The sequence below is a fragment of the Entelurus aequoreus genome, linkage group LG09, assembly GCF_033978785.1.
Source record: "Entelurus aequoreus isolate RoL-2023_Sb linkage group LG09, RoL_Eaeq_v1.1, whole genome shotgun sequence".
Taxonomy (NCBI): domain Eukaryota; kingdom Metazoa; phylum Chordata; class Actinopteri; order Syngnathiformes; family Syngnathidae; genus Entelurus; species Entelurus aequoreus.
In genome coordinates, this window is record NC_084739.1 from 29218875 (window position 1) to 29237956 (window position 19082).

The 19082-nt window shown below is 36.9% G+C and overlaps 1 protein-coding gene across 7 annotated transcripts in view; it reads left to right on the forward strand.

Annotated features, from left to right (window-relative positions):
- vit (vitrin) overlaps positions 1 to 19082 on the forward strand; it is a 102361-nt gene that overhangs the window by 59837 nt on the left and 23442 nt on the right. For 3 of the 7 annotated variants that reach the window (XM_062058502.1, XM_062058507.1, XM_062058504.1), the window contains 3 exons: positions 10805 to 10879; positions 14463 to 14528; positions 14853 to 14915. The exons of 1 other annotated variant lie outside the window; for it this stretch is intronic. In XM_062058502.1, coding sequence (XP_061914486.1) covers positions 10805 to 10879; positions 14463 to 14528; positions 14853 to 14915 — 204 coding nt within the window. The remainder of the gene's footprint in view (positions 1 to 10804; positions 10880 to 14462; positions 14529 to 14852; positions 14916 to 19082) is intronic. 3 more of the 7 variants (XM_062058503.1, XM_062058505.1, XM_062058506.1) reach the window with 3 other exon arrangements.

Genomic DNA, 19082 nt, shown 5'->3' on the forward strand with positions numbered 1-19082 from the left:
TCCTCGAGCACCTAATAGCAGCCTGATTGGCAACTGCAACCAGGTGTGCCGGGCTGCCAATCAGGGACAGGTGAGGGAAATCAGCGTTTAGGGAGACATGCAGGAAATGGAACAAAACCAAGTGCGCCGACAGGAAACAAACACCAAACAAGGAAACACAAACAGAAGTGAAGTGACAGATTGTCACATTTTAGGCCATAACCCCCATCCCTACCTCCGATCAAGACCTTTCAATTTGATAGATGACTTTATGTTGTCTGAACTTTAGCGTGAGGAAATGTTTTGTACCTGGACCTATTTGAATTTTAGTTTAATATCCCTGAACTCGAGGATGACTCGCCTGACTTCAGTTGTAGTGGGTTCAGTCACCACTCAGTGACAGTCTGAAAGGGAGTCTGGATGCTTGTAAGGTTTGTATGTACCCTGTGATTGAGTTTTGATCAGTCCAGGGTGTACCCTATGTCTTGTCCAAAGTCAACTGGGAGAGGCTCCCACTCGCTGCTGCCCTGAATAGCCTAAGTAAAGCACATTTTTGATAAGTGGTTAAAGAAAACCCTGCTTGGGATGTAGAAGAAATGATGGATCCTGTTGCAAATTGAGCTAGCAGTGTATTAAAGGGCTTGGTTGAGAGGTTCTAATGTTGGGATGCTGCGGTTCAGAGGTAGAAACTTCTCCCTTAAAGTACAATACTCAACACAAAAAATGAGCTCCCAGTACGTTGCCAATGCGATGAGTGATGGTAAGATAATATGTCCTGCTTCATCTTGTGCCATATAGGGAAGATAAGACAGTGATGAGAAAGGTGCTCTCTCAGTACAGTAATAGTATATTCCAGTGCAACCCATCTGGTCTGGCTCCTTCTTCTTCCCGGTCCTTGTAAATGCTCAGTAAGAGAGAGGCAGTTTTGCATAGTGTGGTGTCCTCTGCTGCTTATTGGCTCAAGAAGCGAAGTGCATCTGTTATTGCTTGTGTGGAATGCAACCAGCGAACCCTATTATTACACAGGTCCATTTCTATGATGGCAAAAAAAATGCCAAAGTAAGTTCATCTGACTAACATGTCAAGTTGTTTTAGGAACATGGATGTCATTAAGCACTACCTACAGCTACTGAAATAGGCAACTTGTGTTGGATGACCTCTTATTTTATTGATGCCCCTGAGGGACATTCTTGAAGGTTGAGGTGAAAGATCAGAGGTGGGGCTCAGCTCCCTAAAGCTGGCCATGAGGGATCAGTGTCAATCTCAAGGCCCCCCCCACCCCCGGAGAGAGGACCATACTCTCGGATAGTTTTCCTCGTTGATTTACTAGTTAGTCTTTCATCACCAATACCTTGGCTTACTTAACTGCCCAAAACAGGTATATGTGTTTGTATCGGTCCTTTTTAAATGTTACCTTTCCAGTTAAAATGAGTTAGGAAGGTTCATAAATGTATGTTTTAATGATGTTAAAATTAAAATGTTGAACTAAAAAAATATTATTGAAAAATGTATTTCCCCCGAATTAATTTTATTGAAGTACATACATGCAAATTAAATTCAAGCTTGATTTAAAAAGGATAAAAAATAATTTCACATTAATAAATGTCTGTGATTTTTATAAAAATGTAATTTTACTTAGGGCCCTAAATTAGCATGGGGATGTAAAACGACCCTGAATACAAGACACCAATGTTTTTCAGCCCCTCTTTTTGGAAAGGTATTTTTGTGTGACAAAATCATGTTGGAATAATACAATCTCATCTTTGTTAATGTATCATCAGGTCACTGATGAGGTGAGTGACAGGAAGAAAATATTTGATTTGCTCTGGGCGGAGTAGATTGGCACCACCTGGTTTCTTTGCATTTGTAAGTCTCGAGACATCGAGTACAAGACGATCCACCTTGTGTTCAGTTCAATATGATGATCCAAAACCTAAACGACACAGTAAATTGAAACAACAATTGTCATCCGCAGATAGAATATGTAAAACTGCATTTAGCTAGTTATTTATCTACTGTAGCTATTACCTAAACCAGGGGTCACCAACCTTTTTGAAACCAAGGGCTACTTCTTGGGTACTGATTAATGCGAAGGGCTACCAGTTAGATACACACTTAAATAAATTGCCAGAAGTAGCCAATTTGCTCAATTTACCTTTAACTCTGTTATTATTAATAATTAATGATATTTATCTTTGTGGAAACACTGATCATCTTAATGATTTCTCACAATAAATATATATAGAAACAGATAAATATCAATATGCAACACTTTATTTTTATATTTTCTCTAAGTGCACATTTTTCAAATTGAACATTTTCAAATGATCACTTCTAAGACAGTCTTGTGAAATCACAATATCCCATTTTAACTAGCTAGCCACTAACATTTTTTAACAAATCATGAATTACTGTGCACTATTTTTGTACAAATAACAACTCATGTAAAATACAAAAGTAAACTCTCAAATTTTTAAATCATGTCACACTTTGAACTGGACACCAAATCTGTTATCTGTTTCTTTGTCAGTTAGTGGGAAGCCTGGCATTGCATGCTGTTAACTAGTGTGTTGTACTCTGGTGTGTAACTTGACACTGCAACTCTGAGTGAGTCTTGCAGATGTGCATCAGTGAGGCGTGTTTGGTGTTTGTTCTTGATGAAGTTCATGTCAGAAAAGGCTGATTCACAAAGATAAGATTTTTCCTCATTGTTTGCGGAACCTTCTTAATCTTTTGGACATATTTTCACAGCAATCTGGCCTTAAGCTTAATTATGATAAATGTAAAATGTTAAGGATCGGAAATCTAAAGGGAACGTCCTTTCGAATGGAATGCAAAGTGCCTGTTTTGTGGACAGATGGACCAGTTAACATACTTGGTGTTGTTGTCCCAGAAAATCTGGAAGATCTAGGCTCAGTAAATTATGATAATCGACTAAGAAAGCTGGACAAAATTATGCAATTATGGAAAGGGAAATCCCTAACCTTGTATGGTAAAATGTCTATTGGCAACTCGTTAATTATTCCTCAATTTATTTATTTGTTTTTGTTATTACCAGCTCCATCACAAAACTTTTTTAAGATTTATGAGCGGAGGGTCTTCGATTTTGTCTGGAACGGCAAACCAGAAAAGATTTTAAAAAAAGGTTTTGTACAAAGAGTATGAATATGGGGGCCTGAAACTTCTCAACCTTGAAGCTATGTGTCTGTCTTTAAAAGCATCAATTGTTCCAAAGATGTATTTAAACATTGAGTGTTACACAAATGTCCTGTTGGACAAAAAACATGTACTGTATCAAAAGAAATGGTATCCTTTTTTACAAGTGATCCCCTCCCAGAGAGTCTGCTGGGAAACATAAAGGAAACAATCCACTCATAGTGGTGTTTTCAATTTTATGTGCCAGAAAAAAGAGACGATATTTTGCAGCAGTTAATATGGATGAACTCTAATATTGTAATAGATGGAAAGCCTTTCTTTTGGAAAAATATGTTTGAAAGAGGAATCATTTTTGTCAATGATATTATCAATGAGAATGGTAAAATTATGAAGTATGATGAATTTAGAGCTATGTATGGTGATGCTTGCTCAAGCTTTTAATTTTATCAACTAACTGGAGTAATTGGGAAAAGATGGAAACAAATAATTAATTATGGAACTACTAAATTATTAGTTTGTAAACCTCTAACAAGAAATTCTAGTTGGCAAAAAGGAACTAAAATAAATAGAAAAATATATAATTTTTATTTAATAAAGAAATCTTTGAAGGCTGCCTCATACAACACAAATGGAAAATGGGAGGACTTTTTTGACTGCCCGTTGCCATGGGATGCCATATTCAAACTAATCCTTAAAACCACTATCGATGTGCAAAATCATTATTTTCAAATTAAAATTATTTATAACTTCTTACCCACAGGGAAAATGTTAAAATTATGGAATATGAGAGAGTCAGATGATTGCCGATTTTGTTGTCAGGAGCCTGAATCCACCCTGCATTTGTTTTGGTATTGTCATATTGTGTCTTTGTTTTGGGTGGGTGGAAGTTGAAAAAATGTGTTTAAGGATTGGTTTGTTTATGAAGCTTAATGTGGTTTCTGTTATTTTAGGAGAGTTCATTGACAATCATGATTTAGTCAATTTAATTATAGTACTCGGTAAAATGTTTATTTTTAAGGCCAAAAACAGATATTCACTTAGTATTACTTTCTTTAAAACATTTATTCAGTATTTTCTAACTTTAGAAAGTTACATGGTTGAAAACGATAATGATGCCAAAAAACATTAAAAAAAAGATGAGAAGTCCTCAAAGGCTTATTTTGAAAGTATAATTATGTTTATAGATTATATGATATCTGTTGTTGTGTTCCCTAATTTGAGTGACCTGGACATAATGTGGACTGTACATAAATGCTTATTTTGAAAATGTAATTTTGTTTATAAATTATATGCAATCTGTTGTGTTCACTAATTTTTTTCTGTGTACATGAATGAAGGTGTGTGTTGCTGGACATTATCTGGACTGGGCCTGGTTTAAAATACCCTTTAAACAAATCTAATTTCATTGACAACCTGGTCTGTTAAAGATAAGGCCCTTTTTTTAAAAATAAAATAAAATAAGATAAATAAATAAAAAACATTTTCTTGGATAAAAAAGAAAGTAAAACAATATAAAAATAATTACATAAAAAATAGTAATTAATGAAAATGTTAATGGACCAGCAGCCTATACAATCATGTGTGCTTCAGGGACTGTGTCCCTTGCAGATGTGTTGTCTATGTTGTGGGAACCAGAATATTGGTAGCACAAAGAAATAACCCCTTTTGTGTGAGTGGGTGTGGATGAGTGTGCATGGGGGAGGTTGTTTGGGTTGATGCACTGATTGAAAGTGTATCTTGTGTTTTTTCTATGTAGATTTAATTTTTTTTTATTTTTTATTTTTTTAAAATTTTTTTTACATTTTTTTTTCTTTTTTTCTTAGAACAGGACCGCGGGCGAATCATCGGGTCCTTACGGGTGATCTGGTGCCCGCGGGCACCGCGTTGGTGACCCCTGACCTAAACCATTACTACCAGTACATATAAAATCATATCCATGAGTGTTTATTTTAATAATGGCGTTACCTGTTTACCACTGAACTGTTAAAGTAAAAACCTGACCATAAGGTCATACACTTTTAAATTTATTGGCATGTTGAATTGCATATCTCTCATCACCACGGCAACTGTAACGCCTCTATTTAGTGGTGGACACCGAGCATTGCTGCAAACAAGTTGTGTGCTGTTTTTGTCCACTGACCATCCTGCATAACAATAGGTATTTGGCCTACAAACAACTTGTCAGTGGCCACACTTACCGTGGAATGAGACCATCTTTGGGGAAGAGATGTCAGGACATTGTTGTACAGTGTGAACGACCAATTGTTATGGAGGACAACAACTCTATTGTGACCACCCCCAGGGGGCACACCTACCATAGACACATGTGGGGAGGCTCTTTCATAACATTTTAGAATTAAGGAAGCTTTTTTTGACTTACGCCCTGTCTACATTAAGCCGGATAACTCTTAAACGAATAATTATTTAGCCTAAGCCCCGTTTCAGCCACACTAAACCATCGATTAAGGTTCCCCTCCTTGGATAATTGTTTACACGGGTAAGTCCGCCATCTAATTCTTGAATCTCCAGCTCTTAGCTTTGTATGGACTCATCGATTGTTTACAAACTGAGTTAGGAGAGGAAGTGACGGCAGAAAGACCGCACCCCACACAGGAAGTGACATCAGAAAGAACGTGCCACAACCAGCTTCATAACAGACGCTTGTGGAAATCACACATGAATATCTTAAGAGAAGGAAACACGCGATTGCAGCTATATCGAATACGACAGTTCTCAGACGGCAACATAGTGACGGTTGAGTGACGGTTTTGGATAAGGCCTGGAAGAACAGCAGCCTGGTGGGATTTTTTTTTCAACGAGTGTGTTGTGCCACAGGATCGGCAAGAGAACTTTCGAATGTCCAGGTCAGCTGTGATTCGTCCATTTGTCAAACAAGAATGCGTGCTCCCATGGACGAGGGAGTACTTGGGAAAACAGCGAATGCATTTGGACTGGCAGAGCAGACTATCAGTTATTGTCCGCGATGTATGTCGAGTGATTACTCAACGTCTAGTTTTGTACTACATAACTATTGTGAAGCCATGAAGTCGTTGCGGCTGCCAAGTACGACCGCCAATTTCAGCCTACAAGCACAGTGTCCTGACCAGATATCTAGATCCCTAGATTGATTGTTGTAAAATGTTATTTATCACATTGTTTACTTTGACACGTCCATTAAAGATATGATTCATGTATGATGGCTCAGGTGTGATTCACTACAATAGTCTAACAGCTGCTGATTGTGAGGCAAGCAAGGTTCACTGTTAATAGAAATGTGGCAATAGTCTACATTGAAACACAGGGTAACAATTCACTTCCAGGTCGCGCATGCGTACTAGGTCGCGTTGCGCCAGCGGACGGAGGGGGGAGGGGTTCTTAAACGGTGGCTTTGTGTGTGTGTGGACATGGATAAGGTTAGGTGGGATATAGCTCGGACAACCTTAGTGTAGAAGGGGCCTTAGGGTCTTAGTACTCATCTTAAATGGACCATTTAAAGACAGGGAATTATGTATTAATGCAGGCAATTACATACAACAAAATTCAACAGGGATCACAATACGAGTGTCTGACTTCCTGACCTGACGTGGTTCTATTAAAAATACCTCTTCTCCGTCCTTTAAATGCATCATTTTCACCACAAAGGAACACTCTGCTGTACACTAGTGAGCCTTTGACCAACATCAGATTAGGTTAATCTTTGCGTCTTACTGTCTGCACCGTCATACACTTTACAATAATAGTCCCACGCTCCAATGGGCGGGTGGCGTCCCAGTCAACACAGAGCTCGCCCGCTCGTTGCCACAGGATGGGAATCCTGAGCCGAGGCTGTACGCTTGTGTAAGCTGTGCATCCACTGCATTGTGGGTGCACTGAAGTGTGTTAAGTCAGTTTGGACAAACTGGATGTTCTGCACTTCCAGTGTCCGATCACTGACTGTAACCATGCGGGAGATCTACCAACCACACTGTTTCTTTTACGTTATAAGATGCTATCTAGAAATACCATGTGAGCGTGTCAAAAAATAAGAACCCTAAGTGGAGTTTTGCATGTTCTCTCTATGCTTGAGTGGGTTCTCTCTGGGTTCTTCTTCCCATATTCCACAAACTAAACTGTTCATAGCCTGATGTGAATGTGAGTGGGGTTGGTAGTTTGTCTATATATTTCCTGTGATTGACTGGTGAGCACCAATCAGGATAGGCTCCAGCCTTTGACGTAATGAGGACAATATGTATAGAAAATGGTTGAATGTGTGGAAGAAGGCTATATCGTAAAACATGAGAGGTATTCAGGCTGATCCACCAATAGTATAGACAAGGGTTAGTCAATTAAATTATTATATTGATTTTATTTGGCTTTTGTTTTCATTGTACACATTCCCTAAGATATCTTACCTCATCTCAATGCTTTGAGAGTGAGATCACTATAATGAACGGTTTAGGCACAATAATAACTAAACAGGCTGCAGATAACTTCAGTGCAAAACCATTTTATGGTAAAATGTTCCACTCAACTTAACGATACAGAAAAAATATAGCCTACAAATAAATGAATAAAACATGCATAAGAAAATATAAATAAAAATTAGGACAGTACACATCTGGAAACAAAATTGCACTAACCTTACGGTAAAGCTTAACTGTAAAATGCGTTCACATGTTTCTACGTTTCCTTTGAATTTGTCTCATTTTGTGTTTTTTCTTTCTTTCTTTGTTGTCATTGTGGCTCTTGTCCAGTTAGATTGTGTGTATATGAATTTGCATGTAAAAATGACTTGCAAATGAATGGCTTGCGACTGCAAATTCTTGTCGTTCAATTAAGTGCAACCTTAAAGGGGAACTGCACTTTTTTTGGAATTTTTCCTATCGTTCACAATCAATATGAAAGACATGACGATCAATAGATTTTTTTTAATGCATTCTAAATATTAAATAAACGTAAATACATGTTCGCTTACAGCGGAGCCAATGGGAGCTATTCCGCCCATACAATTAGACAAATAACAATTCAAAAAGCGCTAACAATACTCCATTTACATTTTGTGACTTGAATATTAACCAAGTATTAGTGATATTGTTATTATAAGCGCTAACGCAGACAAACTATTTATAGCGGCGACATGATTACTTCCGTGTGTGCCTATGTTTACATCATCGAGTGGTCTGGTGCTTCCTCATTTCCTTGCTCCCTGTAAATTTATTCTAGTTCGTAAATCATGCCTCTCACTTAAAAAATAGATGGCTGAGAATATAATCCGACAAGCTGGGATACTTTGACATGGAACTGCGGAGGACAACACGAAAAGCGCTTGTCTCCCACCCCGCCCCACCACCCCCTTTCTTTGTGAGGATTATGAGACATTCTTCATCTAAATGGGAATATATATACATCCTAGCAGTCGGCATCCTAATGACAGCAGACTTTATACAGTAAGTGAAGTTTTATTATGTTTTGTTATGTCTCTCATAAAGTCTGCAGTGAGAAATAATCAGTGATGAAGAAAAAAAAAGCAAATGTGACGTTTTTTTAATTTATGCGCCGCATACGCTTAAAATTATCAAAATATGTAGATATGAAATGTTTTTATTATATATGGGCCTGTTACTACATTACATATATACTTACATCATGTATATAAAACCCTAATGGAGGTGTTTGGAGGTTTTTTAGGGGCTCTGTAGGCAGAACTGAACGGCTTCCTTAGACTCGATCATAAGCGGCCTTCTGATCGAATGTATTTAATATTTAGAATGCATTAAAAAAAATCCATCTGTTGTCATGTCTTTCATAATGATTGTGAACGATAGAAAATAAGTGCAGTTCCCCTTTAAGATTGACTATAAACACTTACTCTTCGGATCCAAAAGGGATCCACTCATGAAATTGGCCTAAGCCAGCAACAAATACAAATGTATTTTACTTTAAACACTTGAAATCTTTTAACAATTTTGGCTGTATTTATTGATAAAAAAGGTTTTAATAATTTTCATGTTTGTTTTAAAATGTTTTATGGCCTTTTTGTCAGAACGGTTTTTCATAATGGAAAAAGCAAAATATGCAATCATTCTAAAACAATAAAATAAGTTGCAGAGTGGAATATTTGAGGTTGGGAAATCACAGCCTTCAATAGGTTAATAATTCATGACAACACTGATTGTCTTACATTATCTTTACAGTGCCTACTGAGCTACAGCAGGCAGGACTCGATTGAGTTTATTGAGTTGACACAAGTCTTATAAATATATATAGTCACATTTACATATATATATATACATATATATATATATATATATATATATATATATATATATATATATATATATATATATATATATATATATATATACATATATATATATATATATATATATATATATATATATGTATATATATATATATATATATATATATATATATATATATAATAATATATATATATATATATATATATATATATATATATATATATATATATATATACAGGTATATATATATATATATATATATATATATATATATATATATATATATATATATATATATATATATATATATATATATATATATATACAGTTTAACTAATTTACGCTCGTCAAAGCTCTGAGAATTATGCTCATGGTTTTCTGGTGCCATCTGGTGGTCAAAGGGTGCAATTACACCCAAAAAAACATTTTCTTGTTTTCCAATCGGCAGCAATGAGATTAGTTTGTTTTTTATGGAAAAAACATTCATATCCACATAAGGAATCATATCACACAAGGAACACGTGTAATGCCCATTTTGGGCTCTAGCAGTGCACAAGGGTTATAAGAGCTGTTCAAAAGACTTGACTCGTTCACAAACGTCACATTTCTAGTATCAACTCATTCTGCTTGGCTATTGTGCAGACCAGCAGTGATACGCCCGAACTCCCTCGCTATGCTCGGTCATGTTGTTGATGATTTCTTTCTTTAATTCAATGAAAATCATCCACTTTTTCTTTTGAGCACTGTCGTTCACACTCACGTTCTTCCTTCCAGCGGTTTGAAAACAAAGTTGTGTCAATCTCGAGCTTCAAGCTATTGCTAGACCAAATGTTTTGTGTGACGTTCGCTTCTCCAACGAGCAAATTTTTGCTACTGACCTAAAGCATAACAAATAGCCAATAGACAGAGTCCTTACAAAAACTTGTTTACTGTACCAAAATGAATGATTTTTTGTTTGATTGCATTATTTCTGCATGGCATGAGGTAGACAGGTGATTAAGCTCTTTTAAGGGAGTCGGATGTTGATGAACTGTTCCTTTTCAAAGAGCTGTTCAAAAGACTGACCATGGGACGCACAGGTGCCTTGACTCGCTCGCCTGTAGCATGAGGCCCAACTTGTTCAAATCTGAAAGCAAAACATGTAGCAATAGCAAAAGAGCAACAAGAACCAAACAGATGGTAATTTAAGACAGCATGCAAATGAGAAAATGATGGTTGCAGTATAGATAACAGATACTTTGGCCTTCTTCTGTCTAGTACAGTGCAAACAACTCTAGTGGCTCAGCTGCTGATCTCAGTTACTACAGTGTGTTTGCTGCCTTGACTCAAGGCTGAACATCTTGTGCATACCCCACTAATGACGCTGCAGTTCCAGTTGAGGTCACAAGTATGCTCTCCCTCATGCTTTCTAATCTTCCCCTGCGCAGTTTTTCCTAGGAGGGACTGGGGCACTCCGTCCTTCCCTCGTCCTGAGTGGTTCCCTGGAGCCAGACGATCATCAGGTACCAATACATATACAGTCATACATGTTTGTGCAGGTGTAGGACAGTACTGTATATTTTTTGGGGAAAGTGTCTGTTATACGTTTAAACTATCCTTCCTTCTGTATGACATGGTTGAATGTGCATGTCACCTGCATGTGAGTAGTAGTTTTTTTTAATTTTAGATCACCCTTTATTATTACATAAGATGCAAAATGACTGCACCCAGTGATCCACAAGCAACTACAAACGTCTGTGAATGTTCAATTTCCTGCATTCACACGATCATCTTTTCTCTTTGACATTGTTATAATGACAATGTTTTAATTCCTGTTTACTCACATTGTTTGCAAAGTTTTTTAAAGCCACAACCACAACATAGCTCGGATTCCTCAGCTTTTCTTTTGTTCATTAAGAAACATTGGTAAACCTCAGGTGCATGTCAATTAAGTAGAATATAGAAATACACTCATTTATAGCAGTAAGTAAGCATGTCCGTACAGTTGAATGGTACTGTAAACAACATTATTATATGTTTTGCTATCAATGTTGTTGTGGTATTCCCAGCTAGTGACATTTTTTCACAAGTTTGCCTTTACAGTATACACCTTGGTACACAAGCACAATGTATTTGAAATAACCAAATCAGCATGTTATTGAAGGGTTGAGTTATAACTTTAATTTAAAAAACTTGTCAAAAATATGGTATTTACCATTTAGGAATTACCGCACTTTAAGGCGTTACTTTTTTCCCAAGCTTTGAAACCAGGGGATTATACAAAGGTGCGGCTAATATATTGATTTTCTTTGCTAACGGCTAAACTATGGAATGGATTAAGCAAAGAAATCAAACAATGCTCTAAAATGATCCACTTTAAGAAACTGTTCAAACACAAAACTCAAAGTGCTTACAAAGTACAGGGAATAAACATATTGAACCTTAAAAAAGGAGAAAATCGTATTAATCTCATAAAGCAGGCCTGGGCAATTATTTTGACTCAGGGGCCACATTTAGAGAAAAAAATGTGTCTGGGGGCCGGTATATCTATTTTTAGGAACACTAATACAAAACCTCACAATAATGTCTGATTAAATGCTAAAAACGTTAATACAGAACGCCTTAAAAAACGTAATGAAATTTTAAATGTTTCTATGAACGATAAAAAAACACTGACTATTTACAAAATATGAATGTCACACCTTCTTTCGATTGACATATTTTACAATCAAGTGAAACGCAACAAAAATGCATCAAACAGTGAAATATGAACGCGAAGGGTACAAAATAAACCCACCTACAATCTGATATATCTGACATCACTAAGCTTTAGACCTTTGTTGTGAAAATCTCCTTCCGCATCTGTGGAAACGCTTCCCGTCCACACTGCTTGGTGCCTCATCTGAGCTGCTGTGACGTAGATTACCATAGTAACTAATTAGATGACCATAGTAACTAATTAGATGACCATAGTAACTAATTAGATGACCATAGTAACTAATTAGATGACCATAGTAACTGGTATATCATGCAAAATCCCAGATTCCAATCATTGAAATATTTAGTATAGTTCAAGACTTACGGTCATTAGAAAACATCACTGCACATCATAATGGCAGCTACACTTTCCATCTTAAAAATAAAAAAAAAATATTTGGGAATGTCCGGCGGGCCAGATTGAGAAGCTTAACGGGCCGCATGTGGCACCCGGCCTTAATATGCCCAGGTCTGTCATAAAGGATGAATAAAGACATCACTTACTTTTCTGTTATGTTTGATCAGCCAATTTAATGCCGTGTTACAGGCACTGTTTGGAAACAATTAAGGTATGTAAATAAACATTTACAAAATCTTTCTATGTAAATATCTCATTTCACAAGGCTTATAGTCGGGTGTGGCTAATATATGAAAAAACTAAGTTTTTTCTTCTAAAATTTGTGGGTGCGCCTTATAATCCGGAAATATGGTCCACATTCAGGTATATTATGTATATGTAGATAACATCCATTCCATTTTCCGTAATCCAACTGACATACTTTACCTGTAAATATTAATACTCATAACTTAATGATGTCCATTGGCTTCATTTACTGCAAATGATTTTCATCCAAGTGTTAAAATGATGATTAGACTTTCACACTTGCTGCTATACTGCACCTGTAGCTTTAATTCCTAAATGCTCTTAAATTAAAAGTTAAAGTCTACACTTCAACCGCATGCTGATTTATTAATTAATCGGCTGATTTCTACTTAAATTAGTAGTTTGCTGTATACTGTAAAGACAAAACCATTAAACATAAAACTATATTTTCTGACTATTTTAAGCTTGTTCTTTTACTGGCCTTAGGGAAATTATACATATAAAATACATTCATTATTAATGCGGTCTATGCGTAGATATTACGCTAATTTTACATTCATATCGCTTAACATAACACACAACAAAACCTACAACCTACAATGAATTGGTTTTAGCTTTTTTCAAGGTGCTGTTTGCAACTTTTCTAAACCAAAAATTATAACTAGAACACCACCGGCTAGTTTATGTTACCATTAGTGGTTTATATATATATTTTTAAGTGTATATGTTTTTATGTACTTCCTAATTATAATGAATACAATACAAAGCTGTCTCGTACACACACACACGGAGCGTGTGCACGTCCAAGAGAAGCAACTAACATTTTGGAGTGATGTTGTAATGATACAATATACATTCAATGATAGCTAACATTAGTAGTTAAACTTTGCTAAATCATGCTCATTAGCCGACTACACACAAAGCTAATGTGTGTGTGTTACAGTATGTATGTGCATACAGTAGTTACGGGCAAAAATCTAAAAGAGGGCAGGATATAATGCTTAAAGGGGTCATATTATGCAAAACCAACTGTTTTTGTGTATTTGTGAACCCCAGAAGTCCCAAAATTATTTACCCACCATTCCATGTTATGTAGACCACACAGAAGTGTTTCAATTGCAGAAAAAAAAAAAAAAAAATTCTTGGTTGTAAAAGTTAGGATATCCCTGCATGAGCAGAAATATTAAAACACAAATCGGCAAAAGAAGAAAATGTGGATTTGTGACAACATCTGCCCATCTGGGAGTGTGTGTTCACAATAATAGTTTTGACGTCGGAGGTTACTACTAATGATTGACAAATCAACCGACCAAAAGGTTTTCCTCACTACTTTTTCCTCACATTTATACATATAAAGTAAACAAGGCATTCATATGGTTCCTGGGTGGATCTCGCGTGAGAGGAAGGGGGTCGGGGGGTAGTCATTTGGCAATGCAGTCTGCTGAAAATTATGGAAAGCATCACTCTACATAGCAACTGACGCAGTGGTCAAAGTTGAAATTTGCCACAAAACACAATTCAAGATATTCAACTCTCTATTGCCATCTGGCGGTTAAAGAGGATAGTACGTGCCCCATTTATGTCACGTTTCATGTGTCAGGTAAACCGCAACAAATGGGGCCATATGAATCCCCAACCTACCGTCCTGTGCATAAAATATATATCTACTCTCACTTACAATTGTTGCCTTTCCTCCATTCTGTTAATTTCTGGAAGACTTAACTATAACTTTGCCTTATGTTCAGATGTTATTTATCCAGCTCCAGACTCAGGATACGGTTGGAGTGACTCGGACACACCAGATGTGACAGGTAAGTCTGGCGAGGTGTCAGCGACGCGCTCGTATCGCTGCATGCTGCATGTGCAAAAGGCATCATGCATGGTCATGTGACTGATACAGAGCGCGGATGTGTTGAGTGGGTGTGGTGTTGATGTTCACGTGTGGAAGAGACAGCGCTAAGTAGGGCTACGCTTTGAGCATGCCAGGTGATCGTTCTGCACCATGCCGTCGTTTTCACTGGTCTGGGATTGTGTAGCAAACATGACCAATTGCAACCGTGGAAACGCGTGCTTACTGCTTACCCTCCAAAGTTCAATGTTGGAATACTAACAGGTGTCAAACCATCCTCCTCTAGCTCAGGATCACAGGCCCGATATATCAGACTTTGAGCGCTGGTATTATAACTTTGGATCATACCGTAAGTGTTTTTCTCTTCTATTTACAAGGAACTAACAAGTCTTGGGGGTCGGTTTTGTGTGCTCTAGGCGCTTGTAATTGTACAAACAAAACATGACACCACCTTTTTTAAGATCACATTTGTTTCTTTTCATACTCCCAGTTTTATTGACAACATGCCATGTATCTATAAAAACGCTTAACGGGATGCTTGATCTCTTTCCCTTCGGTTAAAGGGTTGGTAAAAAGGAAATTAAAAGTGTCCTCACCAGGTACAGCAGCTACACTATAATTGTATAATTGATCCATTTGCACCAGCTTTTTTTTAGAAAGTTGCGATAGGTTGAGGCTTATTTTTTGTCATAGACGTTGATCCTACATTTCTGAATATGGTATTGATGTTTTTAGCGTTTGTAACATTAAGTTAAAAAGTGCAAGATTTCAACAAAAACTGGGAAAAAAAATGTATTGATGTTTTACTCGTTTTATACCACACAGGCTTAAAATTATACACGAGATGAGAGTACATGCTCATACTCACAGCGCACTGACAAATTACTGTATTGTTTTAATGAATGACAGTGCTTGCAGAGAGTGTTCGCAGGGCTTCACTTTTCCCACATTTTGTTATGTTACAGCCTTATTTCAAAATTGAATAAATGCATTTTTATCCTCAAAATTCTACCGACAATACCCAGTAGTGACAATGTGAAAAGTTTTTTTTTTAATTGCAAATTTGTTAAAACTATAAAACAAAACAAAAAATCACATGCATGTGTACATAAGTATTCACAACCTTTGTTCAATACTTTGTTAATGCACCTTTGGCAGCAATTACAGCCTCAAGTCTTTTTGAATACGATGCCACAAGCTTGACACACCAATCTTTGGACAGTTTCGGCCATTCGTCTTTGGAGCACTGCCCTATCAGGTTGGATGCGAAGCGTTGGTTTTCATCCAGGATGTCTCTGTATATTGCTGCATTCATCTTAGTCTAGTCAGGGAGGTGACCGAGAACCCGATGGTCGCTCTACAGCATTCCTCTGTGGAGAGAGGAGAACTTTCCAGAAGGACAACCATCTATGCAGCAATCCAGCAATCGGGCTTGTATGGTAGAGTGGCCAGATAGGTGTGTCAAGCTTGTAGCATCGTATTCAAAAAGACTTGAGGCTGTAATTTCTGCCAAAGGTGCATCAACAAAGTATTGAGCAAAGGCTGTGAATACTTATTGTCAAGACGGGGACTATGGTGACGCAAATTATTGCGTGGATTGTTTCTTCCGTGGTGCAAAGCGACTTGACTGGACAAGGCTTGCAGGTAAAGACATGATTTAATTTCTAACAAAGTACAAACAAAAGGCGCTCACAGTGGAGGAACAAAACTAACTCATGGGCAGAAACTATGGACATGAAACAAAAACACTTACGGTGACGTGAGGAGAGCAGCATGAACTATGAGTAACCAGAGCATGATAATGTCATCAGAGTAATGTCAAGGGTAACAAGGGTAATATCGCCAGGCCGACTGCCTGGAAACTACAAACTTAAATAATCAAGACATGATTAGTGACAGGTGCGTGTCAGTCCAAATGCATGACAGGTGAAACTAATAAGTTGTCATGGAAACAAAACAAGGGAGTGAAAAAACAGGAACTAAAAAGAGTCCAAAAACCAAACAGAACATAGCCAAACAAAACATGATCAAAAGACATGACAGAGTCACGCCTTAAGGACAGATCCCAGATGTCCAAAAAAAACAAATGATCAAGAGTCATGGGAGGGCGGGAGGGGGACTTGACGGTGGGTCGCCAGACCAAGTGTCCCCGAATCCACCGGGGAAACTAATAAGTTGTCATAGAAACAAAACAAGGGAGTGAAAAAACAGGAACTAAAAAGAGTCCAAAAACCAAACAGAACATAGCCAAACAAAACATGATCAAAAGACATGACACTTATGTACATGTATTTTTTTTAGTTATGTATTGTTGATATATTTGCAAAATTAAAACAAAAAACTTTTCAGATTGTCATTATGGGATATTGTCTGTAGAATTTTGAGGACAAGAATGAATTAATTTCATTTTGGAATAAGGCTGTAACATAACAAAATGTGAATAAGTGAAGCGCTGTGAATACTTTCCAGCTGTCCTAACTAATACAAGTCATAATTAACTGGAAAACTGTGGGCCTACTATTTGTGTTGTGAATCTCCGACCCGGTGTTGAACACCAAAGTTGTTTTCATTTCATTTTTTTTCATTTCGTTTTTATTTATCTCCTTCATTGATGTGCATCTTTGATAGACAATTATACCACAATTATTCAGTTATACAGTTACACATTAATGCCTGAGAAGGAGCAGGATGAAGAAAAATCTTATATTTTCCTGCCCCCTTCAACCTAATACGTAGTCTTACTTAATGATATATAAACCAACAATTACATCCAAATATAACAAAAACAAACAAAAAAACACACAAAAAATACACAAGTGCAAAACTTCATGAAGTACAAACCGAACAAAAAAAACAAAAGAAGTAATATACACCTCACGGGATGATACAAAACAAATACAAAGGCAGAAGCAGAATGAGCTAAAAATAAAAAAAATACCATAGTGTGTTTATGTTAGCATAACAGCATACTAACATTAGCATGCTAACAAAAACACAGTAAACATACATACATGTGCCAAGTATCAAAATCCGTTATTTTCAGGTTTAAAGGTACAAAATTAGCTAAAATGCTAGCATATAACATTAACATGCTAACATAGGAACAGTTAGTATACTCGCAAGAGGGCACCAAGTATCAAAGTCTATGATTTTTAGATTTAAACGTACAAAATTAGCTCAAATGGTATCATAAACCGTTAACATTTACCCCCGCACATTAAGAGCATTTGTGAATTGTTGACAGAGATCCGTGGTATAGTGGTATATTTCTGTTGGTAAATGAGAGACGATGCGAGATTATCATCACACTTCAACATCCCGTCATGCAAAGGCTACCTTTTTGCTAGGTCAACATTGCAAATGAAAAACTGTTCTTAATTTCCTTACCCTATATAACTAAAGGTTAAATGAAAGTATAAATACATATGAACTAGTAAACTATGACATGTGTTGCGAAATCTTTTTATATCACATTACCTAGAACGCTTAGCGCTGCAGATGAAAATGGAAGTAGATGTTGAGCTACTCGGGACGACGACAGCATTCGCCACTTATCTTTTTGAAGCTGAAAATAGGGATGGTGAACTGCTGCTTCTAGAAGCCAGCAGGAAGGAAGAGTGAGACGTTAGAGCAGACGGAAGTTGAGAGAGTGAGGTGAAAGTGACTCGAAGCTGCAAAATGTGGAATTTGAAGCCATGTTATTTCAATATAAATGGAGTGTTTACCCAAATAACCCGAAAAAAATGCCCCGGCCAGCTGCACCAAACGCACAACTGTCCCATCGAGTGAATCACACTTTATATTGATCATGATACACGCAGCACGTCATGTGTGTATCATGACAATCTGGCTAGCTGTGTACTTTACTAATACTTTACAAATTTGATTGTTCATGTATTTCAGTCAGTACGGATTGGTGTTCTATCGCAGTGTTGTGCATTACAAACTCAAACACGTTTAGTGCTACGTAGAAGCTCTTTCCGTAGTTAGCTTTTACGGCTAATACCGAAGCATGTCGATGTGTTACTACGCTAGAAAAAGAGTTCCTCAGTGTTCGCCCTTACAATAACAATGTAGCTACAGCTTGGTTATTATACAGGTTACGGAACATAAGTGAAGAATTGTTAACGTTTTATAACGCATTTTCAAAGTCACTTAGAGGTAGAATTGATTGCTCCTATTAGCTACATTGCTAGCCACCTAGAATAAACCGGTTTTTACAAATTAGAATGCAAAAAAAACAAAAAACAATTCTTTGTCTCTCATAAGGATTGTGCACGATAGGCAAAATTCTGAAAATACAATGCAGTTCCCCTTTAAAGGAATGACTTGGGGAACGCCTCAGTTATGTACACTACCGTTCAAAAGTTTGGGGTCACCCAAAAAATTTTGTGGAATAGCCTTCATTTCTAAGAACAAGAATAGACTGTCGAGTTTCAGATGAAAGTTCTCTTTTTCTGGCCATTTTGAGCGTTTAATTGACCCCACAAATGTGATGCTCCAGAAACTCAATCTG